Source organism: Mustela erminea, chromosome 9, assembly GCF_009829155.1.
Source record: "Mustela erminea isolate mMusErm1 chromosome 9, mMusErm1.Pri, whole genome shotgun sequence".
Lineage (NCBI taxonomy): Eukaryota > Metazoa > Chordata > Mammalia > Carnivora > Mustelidae > Mustela > Mustela erminea.
Genome location: NC_045622.1, coordinates 61,093,776 through 61,116,813, shown reverse-complemented (window position 1 = coordinate 61,116,813; position 23,038 = coordinate 61,093,776). Strand labels below are relative to the sequence as shown.

At 39.0% G+C, this 23,038-nt stretch overlaps 2 protein-coding genes across 2 annotated transcripts; both read left to right on the top strand.

Annotated features, from left to right (window-relative positions):
- The first annotated feature begins 13,183 nt into the window (after positions 1-13,183).
- Positions 13,184-14,137, top strand: LOC116599174 (olfactory receptor 52K1-like). The gene has a single exon (XM_032358897.1). It carries the CDS (start codon positions 13,184-13,186, stop codon positions 14,135-14,137), a length of 954 nt encoding a protein of 317 aa, XP_032214788.1.
- A 7,545-nt stretch (positions 14,138-21,682) lies between these two features.
- Positions 21,683-22,678, top strand: LOC116599824 (olfactory receptor 52L1). The gene has a single exon (XM_032359791.1). The coding sequence runs from the start codon at positions 21,683-21,685 to the stop codon at positions 22,676-22,678; it is 996 nt and encodes a 331-aa protein (XP_032215682.1).
- The last annotated feature ends 360 nt before the right edge of the window (positions 22,679-23,038 follow it).

Below are 23,038 nucleotides of genomic sequence, written 5' to 3'. Positions count from 1 at the left end.
AATGTGTAGATTGCTTTAGGTAGCATAGACATTTTCACAATATTTATTCTTCCAATCCAGGAGCATGGAACATTTTTCCATTTCTTTGTGTATTCCTCAATTTCTTTCATGAGTACTTTATAGTTTTCTGAGTATAGATTCTGTGCCTCTTTGGTTAGGTTTATTCCTAGGTATCTTATGGTTTTGGGTGCAATTGTAAATGGGATTGACTCCTTAATTTCTCTTTCTTCTGTCTTGCTGTTGGTGTAGAGAAATGCAACTGATTTCTGTGCATCGATTTTATATCCTGACACTTTACTGAATTCCTGTATAAGTTCTAGCAGTTTTGGAGTGGAGTCTTTTGGGTTTTCCACATATAGTATCATATCATCTGCGAAGAGTGATAATTTGACTTCTTCTTTGCCGATTTGGATGCCTTTAATTTCCTTTTGTTGTCTCAAAATGTTGAAAATAGAACTGCCCTATGACCCAGCAATTGCACTATTGGGTATTTACCCTAAAGATACAAACGTAGTGATCCAAAGGGGCACGTGCACCCGAATGTTTATAGCAGCAATGTCCACAATAGCCAAACTATGGAAAGAACCTAGATGTCCATCAACAGATGAATGGATCAAGAAGATGTGGTATATATACACAATGGAATACTATGCAGCCATCAAAAGAAATGAAATCTTGCCATTTGCGACAACATGGATGAAACTAGAGCATATCATGCTTAGCGAAATAAGTCAAGCAGAGAAAGACAACTATCATATGATCTCCCTGATATGAGGAAGTGGTGATGCAACATGGGGGCTTAAGTGGGTAGGAGAAGAATCAATGAAACAAGATGGGATTGGGAGGGAGACAAACCATAAGTGACTCTTAATCTCACAAAACAAACTGAGGGTTGCTGGGGGGAGGGGGTTTGGGAGAAGGGGGTGGGATTATGGACATTGGGGAGGGTATGTGCTTTGGTGAGTGCTATGAAGTGTGTAAACCTGGTGATTCACAGACCTGTACCCCTGGGGATAAAAATATATGTTTATAAAAAATAAAAAAATTAAAAAATATATATATATAAACAACAGACAGTAAGACTTCTATGCTTGGGTCTCCTAAATCCCTTCCTTTTCACCAGAGGCAGCCAGTAACCCAGTTTCTTAGGAATCCTTCCAGAGATAGTTTTTGCATGAGTAAGAATATATGTTTATTTTTCTTATAAAAGACAAATGCAAATGTTAGCACACTAAACATAGCCTTTAGCCTTTGTTTCCTTTCCTTTTCTTTCTTACTTAATTATCTTGGAGACTGCTCCATATCGCAAACTAGATATGCCTCACTGTACATGATTTTCTTCCACATGGATATCTGATAATTTAATAAGAACTTCTGACTTTCAGTTTGTTTCCAGGATTTTGTTACTGTAAAAAAATATGTACTAACTGTACTGTTCATATATCTTTATGCATATGTGTAAGTTTATTTATAGGGTAATTGATAGGGTAATTTCTGAGTGAATGGGGGGGTGAAATGAAAAACAAAGATTTTGATTGATATTGCCACATTGTTTTTCAAGAAGTTATTCTGCCCCTGTATGAAAATATGTGTATTTTAAGTGCTCTTGATGTATACTAAAGTGTTGCTTCATAGATACGCTGTAGCACTTTATGTAAACATACATATGCAAGTTTGCTTGGGACTGTGTTTATGTCACCACATCCATCCATTTCATCACATCCCAAATTAGGAATTTTAATTTAAAAATCTTTATTAATAGAGTAATTAAAAATTGGTATTTCAATTTTGGTTCAGTTTTCACTTCACTTTTGAGTGACTGTTGACATTTTCTTTCTTTTTTTGAACTTTGAGATTTTCAAGGATTTATTTTCCACTTATGTGCTTTTTTACTAATTTTCTCTTTTGTCTTTATGTGAAACTTACAGTATTAAATGAAATAATGTTTTTCAAATGCTCACTGTATGGATTTCTCTATAACTTTTTTTTTTAAATTTCATGATATCTTAAGGATATTACCTCTGTTGAGTTTTCTGGAAATATTTCCTTCAATTCATTTTCCATTAAAGTCTGTCTTTTCTAAAAAATGATTTACACACATGCATACACAAACTTTTATGTAGTCATAACAAACTCTACCTTTTATATTTTTTGTAACTTTTAAACTTTTAATGATGTAAAATCCATTCTTTTAATAAATATTTACTAGCATATTCTTTATGAAAATTTATTTTAACTTAGTTTTTTAAAAAAAATTGAAATTTCAGGGGTGCTTGGGTGGCATAGTTGAGTGTCTAACTCTTGGTTTTGGTGCAGGTCTGTTCTCAGGGTTGTGAGATTGAGCCCCAGGTCAGTTTCCACACTCAGTGGGGAGTCTGCTTGAATTTCTCTCTCTTCTTTCTCTGCCTCTCTCCCCAACCCCATTCTCTCTCTAAAATCAATCAATCAATCAATAATAGAAAATTCCCATGGGGTGAAAAAGTATCTAAATTAATTTCTCCCCACTAGTAGTTAAACTATTATCTCAGCGTCATTCAATAAATGAGACTTCTTTTTTCCTATTATTCTGAAAGCCCTTTTTTCATATATTAAATTTCAGCCTGTATTCAAAAATCACTGCCTTCCAGGACAATCTTTCCTGTTTTTAGTATCACTACCAATTGAATCATGTATTTACCACATGATAGGGGACATTCTTAGTAATAACTTCAAAAAAATGTTTTAAATTAATGCTAATTTAAATGCTTTTTTTTGAATATTACATTTAAAAATGCAAATTGATTATGGAAGAGTTGATGTCTTTATCCATTAATTCTCTCCAATCAGAAATCTATATGTTTTTCTTTTTTGTCATAGATTTTTAAAATTTATTTTTTATTTATTTTCAGCATAACAATATTCATTATTTTTGCACCACACCCAGTGCTCCATGCAATCCATGCCCTCTATAATACCCACCACCTGGTACCCCGACCTCCCACACCCCGCCCCTTCAAAACCCTCAGATTGTTTTTCAGAGTCCATAGTCTCTCATGGTTCACCTCTCCTTCCAATTTCCCTTAACTCCCTTCTCCTCTCTATCTCCCCATGTCCTCCATGCTACTTGTTATGCTCCACAAATAAGTGAAACCATATGATAATTGACTCTCTCTGCTTGACTTATTTCACTTAGCATAATCTCTTCCAGTCCCGTCCATGTTGCTACAAAAGTTGGGTATTCGTCCTTTCTGATGGAGGCATAATACTCCATAGTGTATATGGACCACATTCTCCTTATCCATTCATCCATTGAAGGGCATCTTTCCACAGTTTGGCGACCGTGGCCATTGCTGCTATAAACATTGGGGTACAGATGGCCCTTCTTTTCACTACCTCTGTATCTTTGGGGTAAATATCCAGTAGTGCAATTGCAGGGTCATAGGGAAGAGAATTTCAGACCAATATCACTGATGAATATGGATGCTAAGATTCTTAACAAGATCCTAGCAAACAGGATCCAACAGCACATTAAAAAGATTATCCACCATGACAAGGTGGGATTCATCCCTGGGCTACAAGAATGGCTCAACATTCGCAGATCAATCAATGTGATAGAACAAATTAATATAAGAAGAGAGAAGAACCACATGGTCCTCTCAATTGATGCAGAAAAAGCATTTGACAAAATCCAGCATCCATTCCTGATTAAAACGCTTCAAAGTACAGGGATAGAGGGAACATTCCTGAACTTCATCAAATCTATCTATGAAAGACCCACAGCAAATATCATCCTCAATGGGAAAAAGCTTGCAGCCTTCCCATTGAGATCAGGAACAAGACAAGGATGCCCACTCTCACCACTCTTGTTCAACATAGTATTAAAGTCCTAACAACAGCAATCAGACAACAAAGAGTAATAAAAGGTATCCAAATTGGCAATGAAGAAGTCAAACTCTCTCTTTGCAGATGACATGATTCTTTATATGGAAAACCCAAAAGACTCCACCCCCAAACTACTAGAACTCATACAGCAATTCAGCAACGTGGCAGGATACAAAGTCAATGTACAGAAATCAGTGGCTTTCTTATACACCAACAATGAAAATCCAGAAAGGGAAATTAGAGAATCGATTCCATTTACTATAGCACCAAGAACCATAAGATACCTGGGAATAAACCTGACCAAAGAGGTAAAGTATCACATCTTCTTCATCTGTTCATCAATTGAAGGACACTTGGGTTGCTTCCATATCTTGGCTATTGTAAATAATGCTGCTATAAGCATAGAGCTGCATGTATCCCCCTGAATTAGTTCTTGTATTCTTTGGGTAAATACCCACTAGTGTGATTGCTGGATCATAAAGTAGCTCTATTTTTAACTTTTTGAGGAACCTCCTTATTGTTTTTCAGAGTGACCGGACCAGTTTGCATTCCCACCAAAATTGCACTACTGTTCCTTTTTTCCCACATCCTCAATACTTGCTGTTTTTCATATTGTTGATTTTAGCCATTCTGACATGTAAGTGGTGATACTTCACTGTAGTTTTAATTTGCATTTCCTTGATGATGAATGATGTCAAGCATATTTTCATGTGTCTGTTGGTCATCTTTATCTCTGCAAAAACATCTGTTCATGTTTTCTGCCCATTTTTTAAGTTGTTTTTTTTTTTAGATATTGAGTTTTATGAGTTCCTTATGTATTTTGGATAGTAACCCTTATTGAAGGTGTCATTTGCAAATCATTTTGAATTTATTTTTGTGTTTGGCATAAGAAAGTGGTCCTGTTTCTCTCTTGTGAATCTTGCTGTCGAGTTTTCCCAACACCATTTGGTGAAGATACTATCTTCTTCCTATTGGCTATTCTTTCTGCATTGTTGAAGATTAATTGACCACATCATTTTGAGTTTATTTATGGATTTTCCATTCTGTTCTCTTCATCTATGCGTCTATTTTTGTGTTAATACCATATTATCTTGATCACTACAGCTTTGTAATAGAACGTGGAAATCTGCAATTGTGATGCCTTGGGCTTTACTTTTCTTTTTTAGGGTTGCTTTGGGTATTTGGGGACTTGTGGTTTCATCCAAACTTGGGGATTGTTTATTCTTGTTCTGTAAAAAATGCTGTTGGTTGAATGATATTGCATTAAGTGTACTACTTTGGGTGGTACAGACATTTTAACAATATTTGTTCTTCCAATCCATGAGCATAGAATGTCTTTCCATTTCTTTGTGTCCTCTTCAGTTTCTTTCATCAGTGTTTTATAGTTTCCAAAGCAGAGGTCTTTTACCTCTTTGGTTAGATTTATTCCTAGGTATCTTATTATTGTGGGTGCAATTGTAAATGGTATTGTTTCCTTAATTTCTCTTTCTGCTGCTTCATTATTGGTGTCCAGAAATGCACAGATTTCTGTACATCGACTTTGTATCCTGCAAGTTTACTCAATTGCTTTATCAGTTCTAGCTGATAGAACTTCCTTCCTTCTTTCTTTCTTTGTTGTTCTTTCAGGTTTTCCATATATGATATCATGTTATCTGCAAATAGTGAAAGTTTTACTACTTCCTTTCCAATTTGGATGCTTTTTATTTCTTTTTGTTGTCTGATTGCTGTGGCTAGGACTTTCTAGTACTATGTTGAATAAAAGTGGTGAGAAAAGACATCTTTGTTTTGTTCCTGATCTTGGGGGAAAGCTCTCAGTTTTTCCCCATTAAGGATGATGTTAACTGTGGGTTTCTCATAGATGGTCTTTGATTATGTTAAGGTACATTCCCTCTGAAGCTAATTTGTTGAGAGTTTTTATCATGAATAGATGTTGGACTTTGTCAGATGCTTTTTCTGCATCTAGTGAAATGATCATATCATTCTTATCCTGTATCTTATCAATGTGATTATTACACTGATTGATTTGTGAGGATTGAATCACACTTCCAATTTAGGAATAAATCCCACTTGAATGTGGTGAATGATTTATTTAATGTATTGTTGAATTTGGTTTGCTAGTATTTTCTCAAGGACTTGTTTCATTTATGTTCATCAGGGATACTGACCTATATAGTTAGTGCTCTTTTTTAATGGAGTCTTTATCAAATTTTGGCATCAGGGTAGTGCTAGTCTCATAGAATAAATTTGGAAGTTTTCATTTCTTTTTTTCTTTCTTTCTTTCTTTCTTTCTTTCTTTCTTTCTTTCTTTCTTTCTTTCTTTCTTCCTGTCTTTCTTTCTTTTTTTTTTTTTTTGAATACTTTGAGAAGAATGGGTATTAACTCTTCTTTAAATATTTGGTGGAATTCACCTGTAATGCCATCTGGACATGGACTTTTGTTTGTGGGGAGTGTGTTGATTACTGACTCAATTTCTTTGATGGTTATCTGTCTGTTCAAATTTTCTGTTTCTCCCTGTTTTAGTTTTAGTATTCTATATGTTTCTGGAAATTTATCCATTTCTTCTAAGTTGTCCAAATTGCTGGCATATAGTTTTTCATAATTTTTTTTATAACTATTCATATTTCTGTGGTGTTGGTTGTTATTTCTCCTTTCTCATTTGCGATTTTATATATTTTAGTCCTTTCTCTTTTTTTTTTTCTTGGTAAGTCTGGAGAGAGGTTTAGCAATTGTATTGACTTTTTTTTTTTTTCAAAGAATTATCTCCTTGTTTCATTGATCTGTTCTATTATTTATTTATTTAAGTTTCTATGTCATTTCTTTTTATTTATTTATTTACTTAATTTCTTTTCAGTGTAACAGAATCCATTGTTTATGCACCACACCCAGTGCTCCATGCAATATGTACCCTTTATAATGCCCACCACCTGGCTCCCCCAACCTCCCACCTCCTGCCCCTTCAAAACCCTCAGATTGTTTTTCAGAGTCCCCAGTCTCTCATGGTTCATCTCCCCTTTTAATTTCCCTCAACTTCCTTCTCTCCATCTCCCTATGTTCTCTGTGTTATTTGTTATGCTCCACAAATAAGTGAAACCATATGATAATTGACTTTCTCTGCTTGACTTATTTCACTCAGCATAACCTCTCCGAGTCCCATCCATGTTGATGTAAAAGTTGGGTATTCATCCTTTCTGATGTAGCATAATACTCCATAGTGTATATGGACCACATCTTCCTTATCCATTCGTCTGTTGAAAGGCATCTTGGTTCTTTCCACAGTTTGGCCACCATGGCCATTGCTTTTATGAACATTGGGGTACAGATGGCCCTTCTTCTCACTACATCTGTATCTTTGGAGTAAATACACAGTAGTGCAATTGCAGGGTCATAGGGAAGCTCTATTTTTTAATTTCATTTTTTAAATGTTTGGTTTTAATTTTTTTAAGATTATTTATTTATTTATTTGAAAGACAGAGATCACAAGTAGGCAGAGAGGCAGACAGAGAGAGGAGGAAGCAGACTCCCTGCTGAGCAGAGAGCCAGATGCGGGGCTCAATCCCAGGACCCTGGGATCATGACCTGAGCTGAAGGCAGAAGGTTTAATGCACTGAACCACCCAGGCGCCCCTATTTTTAATTTTTTAAGAAATCTCCATACTGTTCTCCAAATTGGCTGCACCAACTTGCATTCCCACCAATAGTGTAAAAGGGTTCCCCTTTCTCCACATCCTCTCCAACACACGTTGTTTCCTGTCTTGCTAATTTTGGCCATTCTAACTGGTGTAAGGTGATATCTCAATGTGGTTTTAATTTGAATCTCCCTGATGGCTAGTGATGATGAACATTTTTTCATGTGTCTGATAGCCATTTTGCATGTCTTCATTGGAGAAGTGTCTGTTCATATCTTCTCCCATTTTTTGACATGATTATCTGTTTTGTGTGTGTTGAGTTTGAGTATAGATCCTGGATATCAGCCTTTTGTCTGTACTGTCATTTGCAACTATCTTCTCCCATTCCGTGGGTTGTCTCTTTGTTTTCTTGACTGTTTCCTTTGCTGTGCAGAAGCTTTTGATCTTGATAAAGTCCCAAAATTCATTTTCGCTTTTGTTTCCTTTACCTTTGAAGATATATCTTGAAAGAAGTTGCTGTGGCTGATATTGAAGAGGTTACTGCCTATGTTCTCCTCTAGGAATCTGATGGATTCCTGTCTCACGTTGAGGTCTTTTATCCATTTTGAGTTTATCTTTGTGTACGGTGTAAAAGAATGGTCGAGTTTCATTCTTCTACATATAGCTGCCCAGTTTTCCCAACACCATTTATTGAAGAGACTTTTTTCCACTGTATATTTTTTCCTGTTTTGTCGAAGATTATTTGACATAGAGTTGAGTGTCCATATCTGGGCTCTCTACTCTGTTCCACTGGTCTATGTGTCTGTTTTTTATGCCAGTACCATGCTGTCTTGGTGATCACAGCTTTGTAGTAAAGCTTGAAATCAGGAAATGTGATGCCGCCAGTTTTGCTTTTTTTTTTTTTTTTTCAACATTTCCTTAGCAATTTGGGGTCTCTTCTGATTCCATACAAATTTTAGGATTATTTGCTCCAGCTCTTTGAAAAATACCAGTGGACTTTTGATCAGAAAGGCATTGAAAGTATAGGTTGCTCTAGGCAATATAGACATTTTAACAATGTTTATCTTTCCAATCCAAGAGCATGAAATGGTCTTCCATCTTTTTGTGTCTTCTTTGATTTCTTTCATGAGTGTTCCGTAGTTCCTCAAGTACAGATCCTTTCTTTTTTCAAAAAAAGATTTACGTATTTATTTTAGAGAGAGAGAGAGAGAGACAGAGCAACAGGGGGAGGGGCAAAGTGAGAATGGGGAGGGTAGAGAGAGAGAATCCTGAATTTTATAGCAATACAAACCTACTTCAAGAAACAAGAAAAATCTCAAACAACCCAACCTTTCACCAAAAGGAAATAGAAAAATAACAAACAAAACCTAAAACCAAACCCGCTGAGTGGGGAGCCAATGTAGGGCTGGATCCTAGGACCCTGATATCATCACCTGAGCTGAAACCAAGAGGCAGCTGCTCAACTGACTAGCCACCCAGGCATCCCTCTGTATCATTTATTTTTCCTCTAATCTTTATTATTTCCTTCTGTTAGCTGGTTTTAGGTTTTGTTTGTTATTTTTCTATTTCCTTTTGGTGAAAGGTTAGGTTGTTTGAGATTTTTCTTGTTTCTTTTCTTTTCTTTTTTTTTTGGTAGGTCAACACATATTTTAATGTGCTTATTGAGCATTTAACCAAATCCATAAAACAAAACACCATTTGGGAGGAAGTGGTTCTTCCTATAGATTTCGAGACTTTTTTTTTTATAATTTTTTATTTTTTATAAGCATATATTTTTTATCCCCAGGGGTACAGGTCTGTGAATCACCAGGTTTACACACTTCACAGCACTCACCAAAGCACATACCCTCCCCAATGTCCATAATCCCACCCCCTTCTCCCAAACCCCCTCCCCCGAGCAACCCTCAGTTTGTTTTGTGAGATTAAAAGTCACTTATGGTTTGTCTCCCTCCCAATCCCATCTTGTTTCATTGATTCTTCTCCTACCCACTTAAGCCCCCATGTTGCATCACCACTTCCTCATATCAGGGAGTATCATTCTGAAGACACAGGTCTTACTGAGTCTTGAGCTATAAATTTGCAGAGTTTGTTCTTGTCCCCCCGCCTTTGGCTTTATAAAACAAATAATTTTTCCCCTGCAGGGACTTTCTTCCTAGACTTGAAGAATCCATCAAAAATCATGCAGGTCACAAGTGTTCTCTTGTGTAAGCTGTACACACTCAATTTTTTTTAATCCCTCTTAATCCATTGACTCCCTCTCAATCTAGATCCTTCATCATCTTGAATATCCTCCCACAGATTAACATGGCACCATTTTCAGGAGTGATTTTGGTGGCTGAGATGAGAATCAAATGTCAAGAAATTGGCTAAGTAGGGACAGAGTGGTAGGTAATTTCACCTAAGGTGAGATAGTATATGGATGGTAGTACTGTCAAGACTTGGCCTACACTTGTACCTACCATTTTGAGTTCAGACATTTGCTATTATCTTCACTCTTATTCCCTGGCAGGTTATCTTTTCTCATAAAGTCTTCTACGTATTAATCCATTCCTCCTCTCATGGTTCCACTTACGTCATGGAGGGAGGGTCATTTAGGTAATATTGTATGTTGGTCCTGGTGTTGGTCCTCCCCATCCCTGCCTTCTTCCTCACTCACCCTAGATAAGATCTTGCTTAGGCCAGAAAATCAGGTAGTCCCACTCCCCATGGCAGGAAGCTTTACCTTGTTTCTGGATGTAAGGCCTCTCTTGACATGGCACCCTGGAGTATGCGATTCAAAATATTCCCTGCTGGAGATGTTCCCTGGAGTCCCAGTAAGAAGAAGAGACCTTGTTAAACCTTTGTTTGAAGAAGAGGCAGAAGTACTAATTGGTGTCTGGGTGGTGGGAGCTTCATTTTGGATCCCTATAGGCAAGGCCCGAAAAGCTGTCCATTAAATACTCTGCTCTTGGAAATTGACTGGTAGCTTAACTTCTTCTCATCCTTCTGTAGGTTAAACAATGCAGCTCTTTGGTGAGTAATGGCCAAGCATAGGGCCAAGCAAGAGAGAGACATCCAGGCTTCATCCATAAATTAACTTTTCACCAAACTTCGCAGATCTGGATAATCCGATAGACTGTCTGGGGTGGAAATGCATGGTCTTGATATCACTGGGAAAAATTGGAAATACCACCAATATTGATGATGTATAGATTGTCAAAAGTCTATTTGGACCTTTTGTATTATATGGACATAGGCAAGGGAGGGGTCAGGTGTGTGAGAATTACCTCCTCCCAAGCAGGCAAACATCTTTCTAGTCCTGGCTCAATAGTAAGCTATTTGTAAGTCTGTTGCTCTTTGAAGATTACAGGGTGAGTCATAGGGAAACATTTATGGAGACATCTCAATCTGTGCCCTGGATTCTTCTGGTTCCAGCAACCCCTACCTTACTTAACCTTCTTCCCTGATGGAAGTAAAGGAGCCAAGCTTACTGAGTCAGACTTTTCCTTGAGGCACAAGGGTTATAGAGGGACACTTGCTAGGTCCTGAGGGGCATTAGAGGTAATTATTTCTTCAACTGTTCTGAAGATAACAGTCATGTTCCACAATGTGGGCTGAGGCTTAAAGATGGGCAGCTTTGAGAATAATGTGAAGCAATGCTAATGTGGTCAGAAACACCTTTCTTGACACCATTCAAGCCTTCCTCCCCCACCACCAACACACAGCAGTATTCCCTGGGGGTGCTGCGGGCAACAGTGTGTGGTTAGGATGGAAGAGGGGAACAGTATTGAAGAGGATATGGTATTTTTGACTATGTGTCTTTGGGTCACTACTACATAATAGCCACCCATTGGATGAATATATCATCCTTTGTCAAATCAAATACATTTTTCTGAATCTCTGAAGTTTCTGTTGCTCATAAGCAGATTCCTCCAAATGCATTATTTATTTTTTAATTCAATGAAAGTAATATTACTATTTTCAGCTCTTGACAAAGGACTTTCATGTATTATATCTCATTGGATTTTCAGAATGATCCTGTGGGATGGGTTTTAGTATATTCATTACACATGTGAGGAAGCTAAGGCTTGGAAATGGTTAGATGACTTCCTTTAAGTCACAGAGGTGACATATGGCAGAAATAGTACCTCAAATCAAATCTTGACTCCTGGTCCAGAGTTTATTCCTTGATACCAGAAGTATAGGTCTGCTCTAATCTCCCATCTTCCCAGTTCTCATGCCTTCTGCTGAGGTTACGCAGTCTCCTTAGTGGTTGTGGTGAAAGTATGAGCAATAATCATGTAGTTTCTCTTGGAGAGAAAAGCAAAACATTCTTGGCCATTTTAAGCTGTGCTCTTTCTTCTTTCTTGGATTATGCTCCTGGCTGACTTCTGCTCCTTTCCCTCATGCTTCAAGACCACTTATTTCTGTTATTGGAATTGTGAGATCAACCTAGCTGCATCTTTTCTGCCAGGAATGCGAATCACTTATCTTACGCCCCTAGGTCTCTCTGTATCCTTGTGTTTTTCTTTCACGTGAAAGAACTGTTGCACTGGAGGTATTGAGGATGTTGGAGAGACCTATTCTCTCTAAACTGTTCCTTATCTGCCCTGCTATTTGATCCCTCTACTGTCCACCGTTGGCCACTCAGATCTGGATGTTCTTCCTTGGCCCTGCAGCAGTCACTGCTAACACACAGAGAGGGTGATGACTTCCTAGCTCAGGAACTGGGGATTGGTTTGATGTGAGTCTGATTCTGTCACTAAATGGATCTTTGACCCTTAGCTATTTACTTCATTTTAGACCTCAGTTTTCTAACCTACAAAAGAATGGTATTGGGCACAGGATGTATTGCAGATCTGAATAATTTTGTACACTTTTGTGATTATATATGAGAAATGGAACTGGAGGGAATGTCTGCCATTTTTTTCTCTGTTCTCATTTGGCATGGTTTAGAATTCTTTGGCTTTCACATGACAGTTACTACCAAGAGCTTCTGTTTTTTTTACAGGTGACCACAACTCTGAACTTTGTGTCTACCTCTGTACACACTACCTTGAAGGAGAGGGAGATACAGGATTGAGATACTGGGGAGAGAAACAAGATATGCATTTGTGAAATGGCTAGAGAATAACTGCAGAAAGAACTTAATCAGTTTTGGAGTCATCAGGAACCATTTATTCTGTAATCTGGCAGTCAAGTGAAGTTTGGAGGAGTGTGATGTCTCCAAACTAAGGGAGTTTCCATATGTCAGGATTTTTGGCAGTTTCAGATAAAGGTTAGTGATATAAGACTAAAGGACCAAGTGAGGTCAGTGCTGATTAATCCAGTCCAGAATTCAGAACTTGGGAATGTGAGCATGATGGGAAGGATTTTTATTTAACCTTAGTTTCTGGGCATCTACGTAAATCTGGTTATGTCAGTTGTTCCAGGTCATAGATATATTGGGATATTCAATTCTGGAACCTGGTTTCTGAACTTCTTTACAAATGCACTTCCCATGGGACCAAGCTGACTTTCCTCATCTGTGTTTGAAGATCTTGCAGAAATATTAACTAAACTGAAAATTATTTTTGAGTGTTTACTGAGACCTATGGGGGTAGAGTGATGGTGACAGTATTGTCAGTGGGACCATATATCTGGAGCTCGCAATCACTGAATTTAACTTGCCTCCTTTCTTTGCAGTAGCCCTTCACTCTTCTAAGTGAGATGATCACCATGATTCTTTCCAATAATTCTCATCACTTCCCACATACTTTCTTCTTGGCTGGCATACCAGGACTGACTGCTGCCCACATTTGGATCTCAGTTCCCTTTTGCTTCATGTTCTTCCTGGCAGTGACTGGGAATTTTGTCCTGCTTTTTCTTATCCGGACCGAGCGCAGCCTTCACCAGCCCATGTTTTTCTTTCTTGCCATGCTTTCCTTTGTTGACCTGGTTCTCTCCCTCTCCACTCTGCCCAAGATGCTGGCCATCTTCTGGTTTGGTGCTACAGCTATCAGCTCCCACTCCTGTCTTTTTCAGATGTTTTTCATCCATGCATTCTCTGCTATGGAGTCAGGAGTGCTGGTGGCCATGGCCGTGGACCGTTTTGTAGCCATCTGTAACCCACTACATTATGCAACCATTCTTACCCCAGTTGTTGTTGCTAAGATTGGAGGCCTGGTGATGCTGCGAGGTGTGGGATTGACCATCTCCTTTCCAAGCTTGGCCCGTCGGCTGCCCTACTGTGGCTCTCACACAATTGCCTATACCTATTGTGAGCATATGGCAGTAGTAAAGTTGGCCTGTGGGGCCACCACTGTGGATAACCTCTATGCCTTTGCTGTAGCAATCTTCCTTGGTGTGGGGGATGTGGCCTTTATTGCTTACTCCTATGGGAAGATCGTGAGGACTGTGATTCATTTTCCTTCACCTGAGGCACGTGCTAAAGCCGGCAGCACATGTACAGCTCATGTCTGTGTCATCCTCTTTTTCTATGGCCCAGGCTTTCTTTCTGTGGTCATGCAGCGCTTTGGGCCACCCACAGCCTCTGCCGCTAAGGTCATTCTTGCCAATCTCTACTTGCTCTTTCCCCCTGCACTAGACCCCATTGTCTATGGAGTCAAGACCAAACAGATCCGGGAGCTACTGTTTAAAATTCTAAGGCCCAAACAGATTGACCCCACATGAATATAGTTCTCATCATCTGGATCTCAGGGCAATGGTGGTCCTCCCCTGTGGGGTGGGAGTCCCACAGCCCAGGTCATTTACCTAATAGGGCCAGTCAAAAGACAAGCAAGTAAGGTTTTCTTGAGTGTTTGGAAGTTGGGAAATCTCTTCTGAGGTCATATATAGTGTTTAGAGATTGGGATGGAAAACAAAAGTACTGGGTGGGGTATCTCAAGCAAGTAATTTTTTGAATACGTCTTTCTTCTAAGAGTTTATGACTTGTGTTGACAAGATGAATGTATCAGGGAATTGAGAAACAATGAGGACTTCTATGGACCTGGAAAAAGTGACCTGGAAGATCAGGGAGAGATGAACTGGGTCCCTATTTATACATATGAGAACATGGGCCACTTCCCACCATCCTGACACTGACACATAGGCAGTCTGTGAGAGCCAATAGGCCTTCTCAATTAGTAAAACTCTGGCATCATAGAAATAAGGGTGGCAAACTATGGAAATTCTTTAGAGTTTCAGGTTCATGAGAGAAACTCTTTAAAATATTCATGTTCCATCTGATTCTAGAAGTGCTTTAGTTCATGTGCTTTCATCTTGTTTTTGAGATGGATGACCTTCTCTGACTCTATTATATATTTTTAACTTCTGAGTGTAATGATAATTTTTCTTTCATTTCTTCACCTTTAGTCTCAAGGGGAGAACCTTGAGTTAAATTTATTGATTGCAATAATTATTGTTCTAATTATTGTTTATTTTATCTTCATTTGTAATTCTTTTGGCCATTTTCTTCTAATTCTTACTATTGGCACTCACTTTTTAATGTTTTTCATATGTTCTTAAGTATCTGCATATCCTTTTTTGTTTGTTTTTTGTGTGTTTTTAAAATTTTTATTTAAAAAAAATTTAATTTTATATTTTCAGTGTTCCAAGATTCATTGTTCATGTACCACATCCAGTGCTCCATGCAATATGTGCCCTCCTTTATACCTTGCAATATACGTAGTGTTGATTAAGTGTTATGTATTCCTAATATACATAAGTATCCTTCTCTAGTTCCTCAAGTCTATGCTTCCTCCATGCATGGGTAGTCTGGGATCTTCCTAATGAGGACGCACCTCCTTGTCTTTATCCTTGCTTTTCTTACTCATGCTCTCTCTCTCTCTAAAATAAAATAAATCTTCAGAAGTGATGTATATATAAAATTATTGGTTGAATTATCTGTCCTTCATCTCTACTAAGTGGTGAGTTGTACTGTACCCTTAGCATAGTGCCCTGTACAAGATAGGCACTCAATAAATGTTTACTTAATAAATAAATTTTATTATTTTAGTGGACTGTATCATTGTTAACATATTTCCTCTTGAGTCACATTGACATATGCATATTTTGGATTAAATTAATACATAAATCTCAAATTGTGATATAGACACTCAATAACTTCTTATTGAAGAAATGACATAAGTTGTCACAAAATCAGCATTGCAGTCATAATCACTATTAACACTACTGCTATCATTGTGATGAACACATCTCAACTTTCAAATGTAATTTCATTTAAAAAAATTTCAACTGGTGATATTATGGACACAGTGCAGATGCCCTGGAGAACGTGATTACTCTTATAATGTAATCTCACTGCTGTGTATAAACATAGAACAAGCAGAAAAATAGCATTTATCTTCCTCCTTATCTTCATTTGCTCTTCTTTTCTTCAATATTTTCTTCCTCATCCTGAGTGTTTTCTAGGCTCTCAGTGTGATGATGAAATGAACTTGAAAATATAGAAACTATGATAAAATGTGATAGTGTTGTGATGGATGTTGGTTCTAAGTCACTGAGACTAATTCTGCATGGGAGGTAAAGGCCAACACAGGGACACGGGTTGGGTTAGGTTAAAGAGATGCTATGAATGACCAAGGTTTACAAGAATATGAGCCCAAGTTGTCAAGAGGGTAGTTGGAGGGTTAAGACTAAACTTATGGTCCCTAAGGAAAGTCTGCTTCAGTCTTCCTCCTAAGTGGCTTCTGCTCTATGCCATGCTCAATGGTCCCATGTTTCCTCTGTTAAATATTAATCTTCAATATTATTAGTAAGAAGATATCACAGCAGCCTTATTCACAGTAGCTAAAATGTAAAGAGAACCAATGTGTCCATCAGCTAATGAATGGATTAACAAAAATGTAGTATAAACATATTAGTATTCAGCCTTCAAAGAAATAAAATTCTGGTACATGCTACAGCATAGATGAACCTTAAACATTATGATAAGTGAAATAAGCTGGACACAAAATGACATATATTCTATGATTCTTCTTATATGAAGTATCTAAAGTAGACAAATGCATGGAGACATAAATAGCACAAGGGTTTCCGGGGCTTAGAGGAGAGATGAATAGGAATTATTATATAACAGGTACAAAGCTTCTATTTGGGATTGTGGGAAAATTCTGGAAACAGATATTGGTGATGGCTGCACAATATTGTAAATGTACCTAATGCCACTGAATTATGACTTAAAAATGGTTAAAATGTAAGTATTATATTAAATATACTTTACCACAATTAAAAATGACAACAACAACAAAAACACTCCAAAGATACAGCTCTTCAAAGAAAAGGCAAAAAGTGGAGACCTCCCTCTTCTCCTATCTCTGCTTCATAGGTCGGAGTAGAAGAAAGGGCTACTGGAGATGCACAGTAGCTATAGGACTGCAGATGAAGATTCCTTAGTATGTGGATGAGTGACATTTACAACCGATGGGTGTAGAGTTCTCTGTGCTTGCAGTTAACTGTCTGAGCCATGCAGGTGCCCCTAGTCTAAAATCTTTTTTTTTTAAAATTTTATTTATTTAACATACAGAAAGAGATAACAAGTAGGCAGAGAGGCAGGCAGAGAGAGAGAGAGAGAGGGAATCAGGCTCCCTGCTGAGCAGAGTGCCCTACATGAGGCTTGATCTCAGGACCCTGAGATCATGACCTGAGCTCAAGGCAGAGGCTTAACCCACTGAACCTCCCAGGTGCCCCTCGAGTACAAAATCTTGATGATATGAGCATCTCCTATTGTTCAGCTATTAATCCATGGTACCTTGAGCCTTTGAGGAAAAAAAAACTTCACACATAGGCTCTATTGTTTAATGTCTACAAAATGTATATGAAGCTGGTACTCTCATTATATTCATTTTTTGTTTCTGACAAAAATGTTATACCTCCTACTAAGTGGGGATCATTCATTGTCTCACACTTCTCATACCTCTTGTTTGATAGTGAGTTCACTGTTCTTGTTCCCTGAAGCAATTTTCAGGGTTTTTCCCCCTGGAACAACAGACAAGCAAACAAGCTTGGACTGGTGCTTTGCTGTTCATGTCATTCATGCAAATCATTCTATATTATATCCTAATTTCTGTTATCTCTCCTTGCTGCTTTTCTTCATTAAATGATGACTAAGTACATATATTCTCTATTTTTTGCCCCCTCCCCCATTACTCTGGTGCAGGACTGCAGGATTTATGCTTATGACCCATTGAACACTCTGTGTTTTCATATTCTTGATTTATTTCTCCCAATATCCTTACCTCATTACCCATTCCCATGACATATCCTCAAACCTCTCTGGAGATCACTGTATTTGTCCCTAACACATCTCCCAGCATCTGTGCTTCACCTCTTATGCATACTCCTAGCATATTTGATAATGAGATTCTGTTAATGTCTCGGTCTTTTGCTTAAAATCTTCATGATTTCCACTTTTCACAGTCCTATGGTTCCTGCTTATATATCAGGTTCCACATCTCATATGGTTTCTGCTTATACACCAGGCTCAGTTTCCTGAGTACTACATCCCCAAATGTCATGATTCTTTCAAGCCGTTGGCAATACCAAGCTCCCTTCCCTCTTACCTAAGGGTTTTTGTATCCTCAGCTTCCCCTCCACACCTCCCCTCACTTTTAACCCATTATTATGGTCACTAACTTGAATTAGGAGGGCTGTCCTGCATTCCCCAGAATGAGAAGTTTCTCTTATTCCATGGTTGACCTCCTGAAGTTTTAATTTATAATACTTATAACTGTTATTAGGTTTCTTTGATCACATACATAATATATACCATCCTGTGAGCCATGATGGTAGGGATTGTTTATCATATTGCTTGTTTTGTATCATCTAGTAGAGTATACAGATGTGGCAGACATTTAATGCCTACTGAATGCATGCATGAATGAATGAATAAATGAGGCTTCCCACCAACTATGAATTAAATACTTGTTGCCTGGATAAATGAAAAGATTGCAACCAAAACATTATTCCAAAGGAGAATGTGGCTACTGAGGTGTACTGTAACTGCTTTATCAGAGATGTGGCCAAGTGAAGGGTCTGTTTGGTAATAGGGAGTTATGACGGAGAAGGTCTTAGCCATCTCATTGGAAACTTGCTTGGATGGACTGTGTGAGAATCAATGCCTATCTCATACTTGCTGTGGTATAGGAGTTGATATCCATGGACCTATTGCAATTTCTCAGAAGAGAAGCAGAGTGCTTAATTCACTTGAGAGAGATGGTGTTCATCTCAGATTGGATTCTCTAGAAACAGATGCTGAGGCAGAGATTTGCTTGCAGAAAGCTTATTGTATACTTGGGTATACAAGTATACTAAGTATACTTGGGGATGACATCTGTCCGGGAGTATGGGAAGCAGGTTGGAAAAGAGGAAGGAGTTAAACTATGATCTATTTACCTCAGATGCCTGAGCTAATCCCATGGGGGTGCTCTTGAGTGGAGATGGTTCTTTGATGTTGTTTCTAAAGAGAGAGGTTCAGGTTTTTGTATTTGTACTTAAATGGGTCATTGGGTGAGAGCTGCACTCAGAAAGGAAAACTAATAGTGGGTGAGTCAGCTGTCTTTGTCTAAGGGAGAGTGACTCAATTATGAGATTTTAGCAGCCAACACTCAGCAGATGGAGGAATGAGCAAGTTTCACCAGAGTCCCCTAAAGAATTTATTGCTCTGAGTTTGACCTGTGAGAATGAGAAATCTGAACTTACAGAGAAATATGAGCTTTCCTAGCTCACCGAACATGCAGCTTCCTATGACAGCCATCAAGGTGGACAGGCTTAGAAGCGATGACCAACACTGGACAGACATGAGCCACCTGGTCTGGTACAGGTGTTACTCCCTGCTCTGCCTCTCTGCCCAACCAGCTATCCCTGGGGCAGTTGATTTAGCTCTCTGGGCCTCTAGCCAGTCTGGATGCTAACTTTAGCCCTGTCCAAAGGTGTCTGTTTGTCCTCTGGGACCTGCCAATTGGTAAAAACATCTTGCCCGCTCACTGTCTTATTTACAGTTACTGGACCTATCTTGGGAAAGTATCAAGAATGGAGTTGTCTTTCATGGTAGGACTACAAAACTAGGTGTAAATTTGTGCATTATTTATAGAATAATCTATGTACCAGAAATTTATACACATCATTTAATTAATATTTATAATATATCAGTAAAATTTATATTATTTGCTCTACCATCAGGTGAGGCAGTCTATACTCAGAGAGTTTAGGTATCCTACCATGGTTTCATTTGTTGAATATGAAGGGGACAGAATTTAAGCACAGCTGTCTGGCTACAAAGCTTATGTTTATCTCCTGTACTGTGAAGACTCTACCAGCTAGTTTATAATTATGAAGTTTAATGAGAAATTGTTCTTTATGTGAGACAGACCATTAAGGCACTGAAAGGATTTTTATAATTAGATAAAACAAAATTGTGTATGAACAAAAAAAGATAACAAAATAAAGTGCTCTTAACATGATTAGTGTGGTCCAACAGTTAATCAGTCCTTCTAAGGGACAGAACCAGTGGACTCTGAATTTTGAAGGGCGAGAAAGACCAAGTCAGATAAAAGAGGAGGAAGAAAGAATACACAAAAGGCACATGTAAAGTAAGTAGTTGCACTCATATAATTCCAAGAACATTGGAACAGTTCAAACGAGACATATATGTGAAAATTTGTTAAGTCAAAGTAATACAAAGATAGCCTTTGAGAGCCTTGTTTGCCAGTCTTAAATGTGTAGTTTTATTCCATGGACTAAATGGAATAACATATTTTAATCTTAGAAGTGACATGATGACATGTGAATTTTATTTATATTTTATAATCCTCTGCCTTAAGAATGCACAGTGGATAGGAAGGAGTTAATTATGGACATTGGGGAGGGTATGTGCTTTGGTGAGTGCTGTGAAGTGTGTAAACCTGGTGATTCACAGACCTGTACCCCTGGGGATAGAGTATTATGCCTCCATCAGAAAGGATGAATACCCAACTTTTGTAGCAACATGGACGGGACTGGAAGAGATTATGCTGAGTGAAATAAGTCAAGCAGAGAGAGTCAATTATCATATGGTTTCACTTATTTGTGGAGCATAACAAATAGCATGGAGGACATGGGGACTTAGAGTGGAGAAGGGAGTTGGGGGAAATTGGAAGGGGAGGTGAACCATGAGAGACTATGGACTCTGAAAAACAATCTGAGGGTTTTGAAGGGACGGGGGGTGGGAGGTTGGGGTACCAGGTGGTGGGTATTATAGAGGGCACGGATTGCATGGAGCACGGGGTGTGGTGCAAAAATAATGAATACTGTTATGCTGGAAATAAAAAAAAAATAGCAAAGCCAGAGAGATCTAAGGACATAATCCACATGATAGAAGTTAGGAGTGTGCACTAGGTAGTGACACTGCGGGGTGAGAAGAATGAGTGGGTCAAAAGGGTTTAAAGTGCAATCAACAGGAACTGGTCCCAAGTAAAAGGGAGGAGAGATAAGAACGAGAAAGGATCCTTTCAGGTTTCTACTTTGGTTGAATAGGTACATATAGTGACTTAACTCACAAAGCTATGAGCATGAAGGAGGTAGAGTGGATTGGGGAAGAGTAAGCAAATTAACTCAGTTTTGAATTCCTTGAGTGTGTGGTATAGATATTTAGGTATAGATAAATGCAAAATAGATCTGGGTTGCATAAAAGTATTTGACTCAGAAACCTGGATTTGGAAGAAGTTAAAGGATGTAATTGGTTACAATATTAATAAATGGATGAACTCAATCAGAGATAATGTACAGAACAGGGAAGAGAGGAGAGGATGGGACCCTGAAATCAACACCACATAAGAGAGAGGTAGATGAAGAAGGGGGTGGGAAGGGAGACATAGGAGGGACAACTGGAGGCTGCTGTGTTGTGGAAACTGAGGGAGAATACTTTAAAGAGAACAGATTGATTTACAGCATTCAGCAATGGCAAGAGGGGCTGCTCAAATTCCAAGTAAGAAGTAATTGAATGGTAGAGTTTAAACATCTCTCTAAAAGCAGAGTGTGTACTCTTATCTGTAAATGAAACTAGACCCATTGTAGTTCAGAATTGTGGATGTCTCACCTTGAAGACATTATCTCAAGACCAGGGGATTCTCTTCTTTGTATCTCACTTATTTGCTTGTGTTTCACTTTCAGCTTCTTCCTTCTCATGAAGATGGTGGCCAGATCTAGACACTGGGATAACCCACCAGGAATGGAGAGATCATGATTTTGGTTTCTTTTCTCTCTTCTGTGTCCAAGCCATTGACGATGGCCCTTAGTAATTCGAGCTGGAGGCTACTCCATCCTTCTTTTTTCCTGATGGGCATCCCCGGTTTGGAGGAAAGCCAGCACTGGATAGCATTGCCACTGTGTGTCCTTTATCTTCTTGCTGTAATGGGCAATGTGAGCATCATCTTCATCATCTGGACTGACTCATCCTTGCACCAGCCTATGTACCTCTTTCTGGCCATGCTCTCTGGCATTGACCTGGTGCTGGCCTCCTCCACTGCGCCCAAAACCCTTGCGGTACTCCTGGTTCATGCCCATGAGATTGGGTACACTGTCTGCCTGATCCAGATGTTCTTCATCCATGCGTTCTCTTCCATGGAGTCAGGTGTACTTGTGGCTATGGCTCTGGATCGCTATGTAGCCATTTGTCAGCCTCTGCACCATTCTACCATCTTGCATCCAGGGATCATAGGGCGCATTGGGATGGCAGTGCTGGTACGGGGATTGGTCCTCCTCCTCCCCTTCCCTATCCTGTTGCAGAGACTCGTCTTCTGCCGGGCCACCATCATAGGCCATGCCTATTGTGAACATATGGCTGTGGTAAAACTGGCCTGCTCAGAAACCACAGTAAACCGAGCTTACGGGTTGGCAGTGGCCCTGCTTGTGGTTGGGGTAGATGTTGTGGCCATTGGTATTTCCTATGGTCTCATTCTTCAGACTGTGCTGAAGGTACCAGGGGGAGAGGCTCGTCTTAAGGCCTTTAGCACATGTGGGTCTCATATTTGTGTCATCTTGATCTTCTATATTCCTGGAATATTCTCCTTCCTCACTCATCGCTTTGGCCACCATGTACCCCATCATGTTCATGTTCTTCTGGCCACCCTCTACCTCCTTGTGCCACCTGCACTCAATCCTCTTGTCTATGGGGTGAAGACCCAGCAGATCCGCCAGCGAGTGATCAGGGTTTTCTCCCTAAAAGGGCAGATCTGAACATATCCCCATTATTTTCTTCTGAGGTTGCTGCCAAAGGTACAGCCAAGAGTCCCTGCCTGGTCTGGGCTATGTGAATAGAGACCATTCCACAGTGAGGAGTCCTTCCTGTCCTGCTAGTCTGATGGCAAAGAATGTTGCTTGGGCACTTGGCTTTACCATTGATTGGTTTACTTAGCAGGATTTGTGATTATTTTCCCCATCCTTTTTTTGCTTTTGATCCCAATATTTCTGTACTCCTTGTGATTTGGGACTTGGAATAAGATTAATAGATGAAGGTACCAGGGGGAGAGGCTCGTCTTAAGGCTCGTCTTAAGACCTCTGGATATGCCATTTTTTCCTGCCTCCACCCCGTTACTA

What these genes read in the sequence shown, in the direction of transcription:
- LOC116599824 (XM_032359791.1), top strand. Translation starts at nt 21,683, where the DNA reads ATGATTTTGGTTTCTTTTCTCTCTTCTGTGTCCAAGCCATTGACGATG.
- LOC116599174 (XM_032358897.1), top strand. Translation starts at nt 13,184, where the DNA reads ATGATTCTTTCCAATAATTCTCATCACTTCCCACATACTTTCTTCTTG.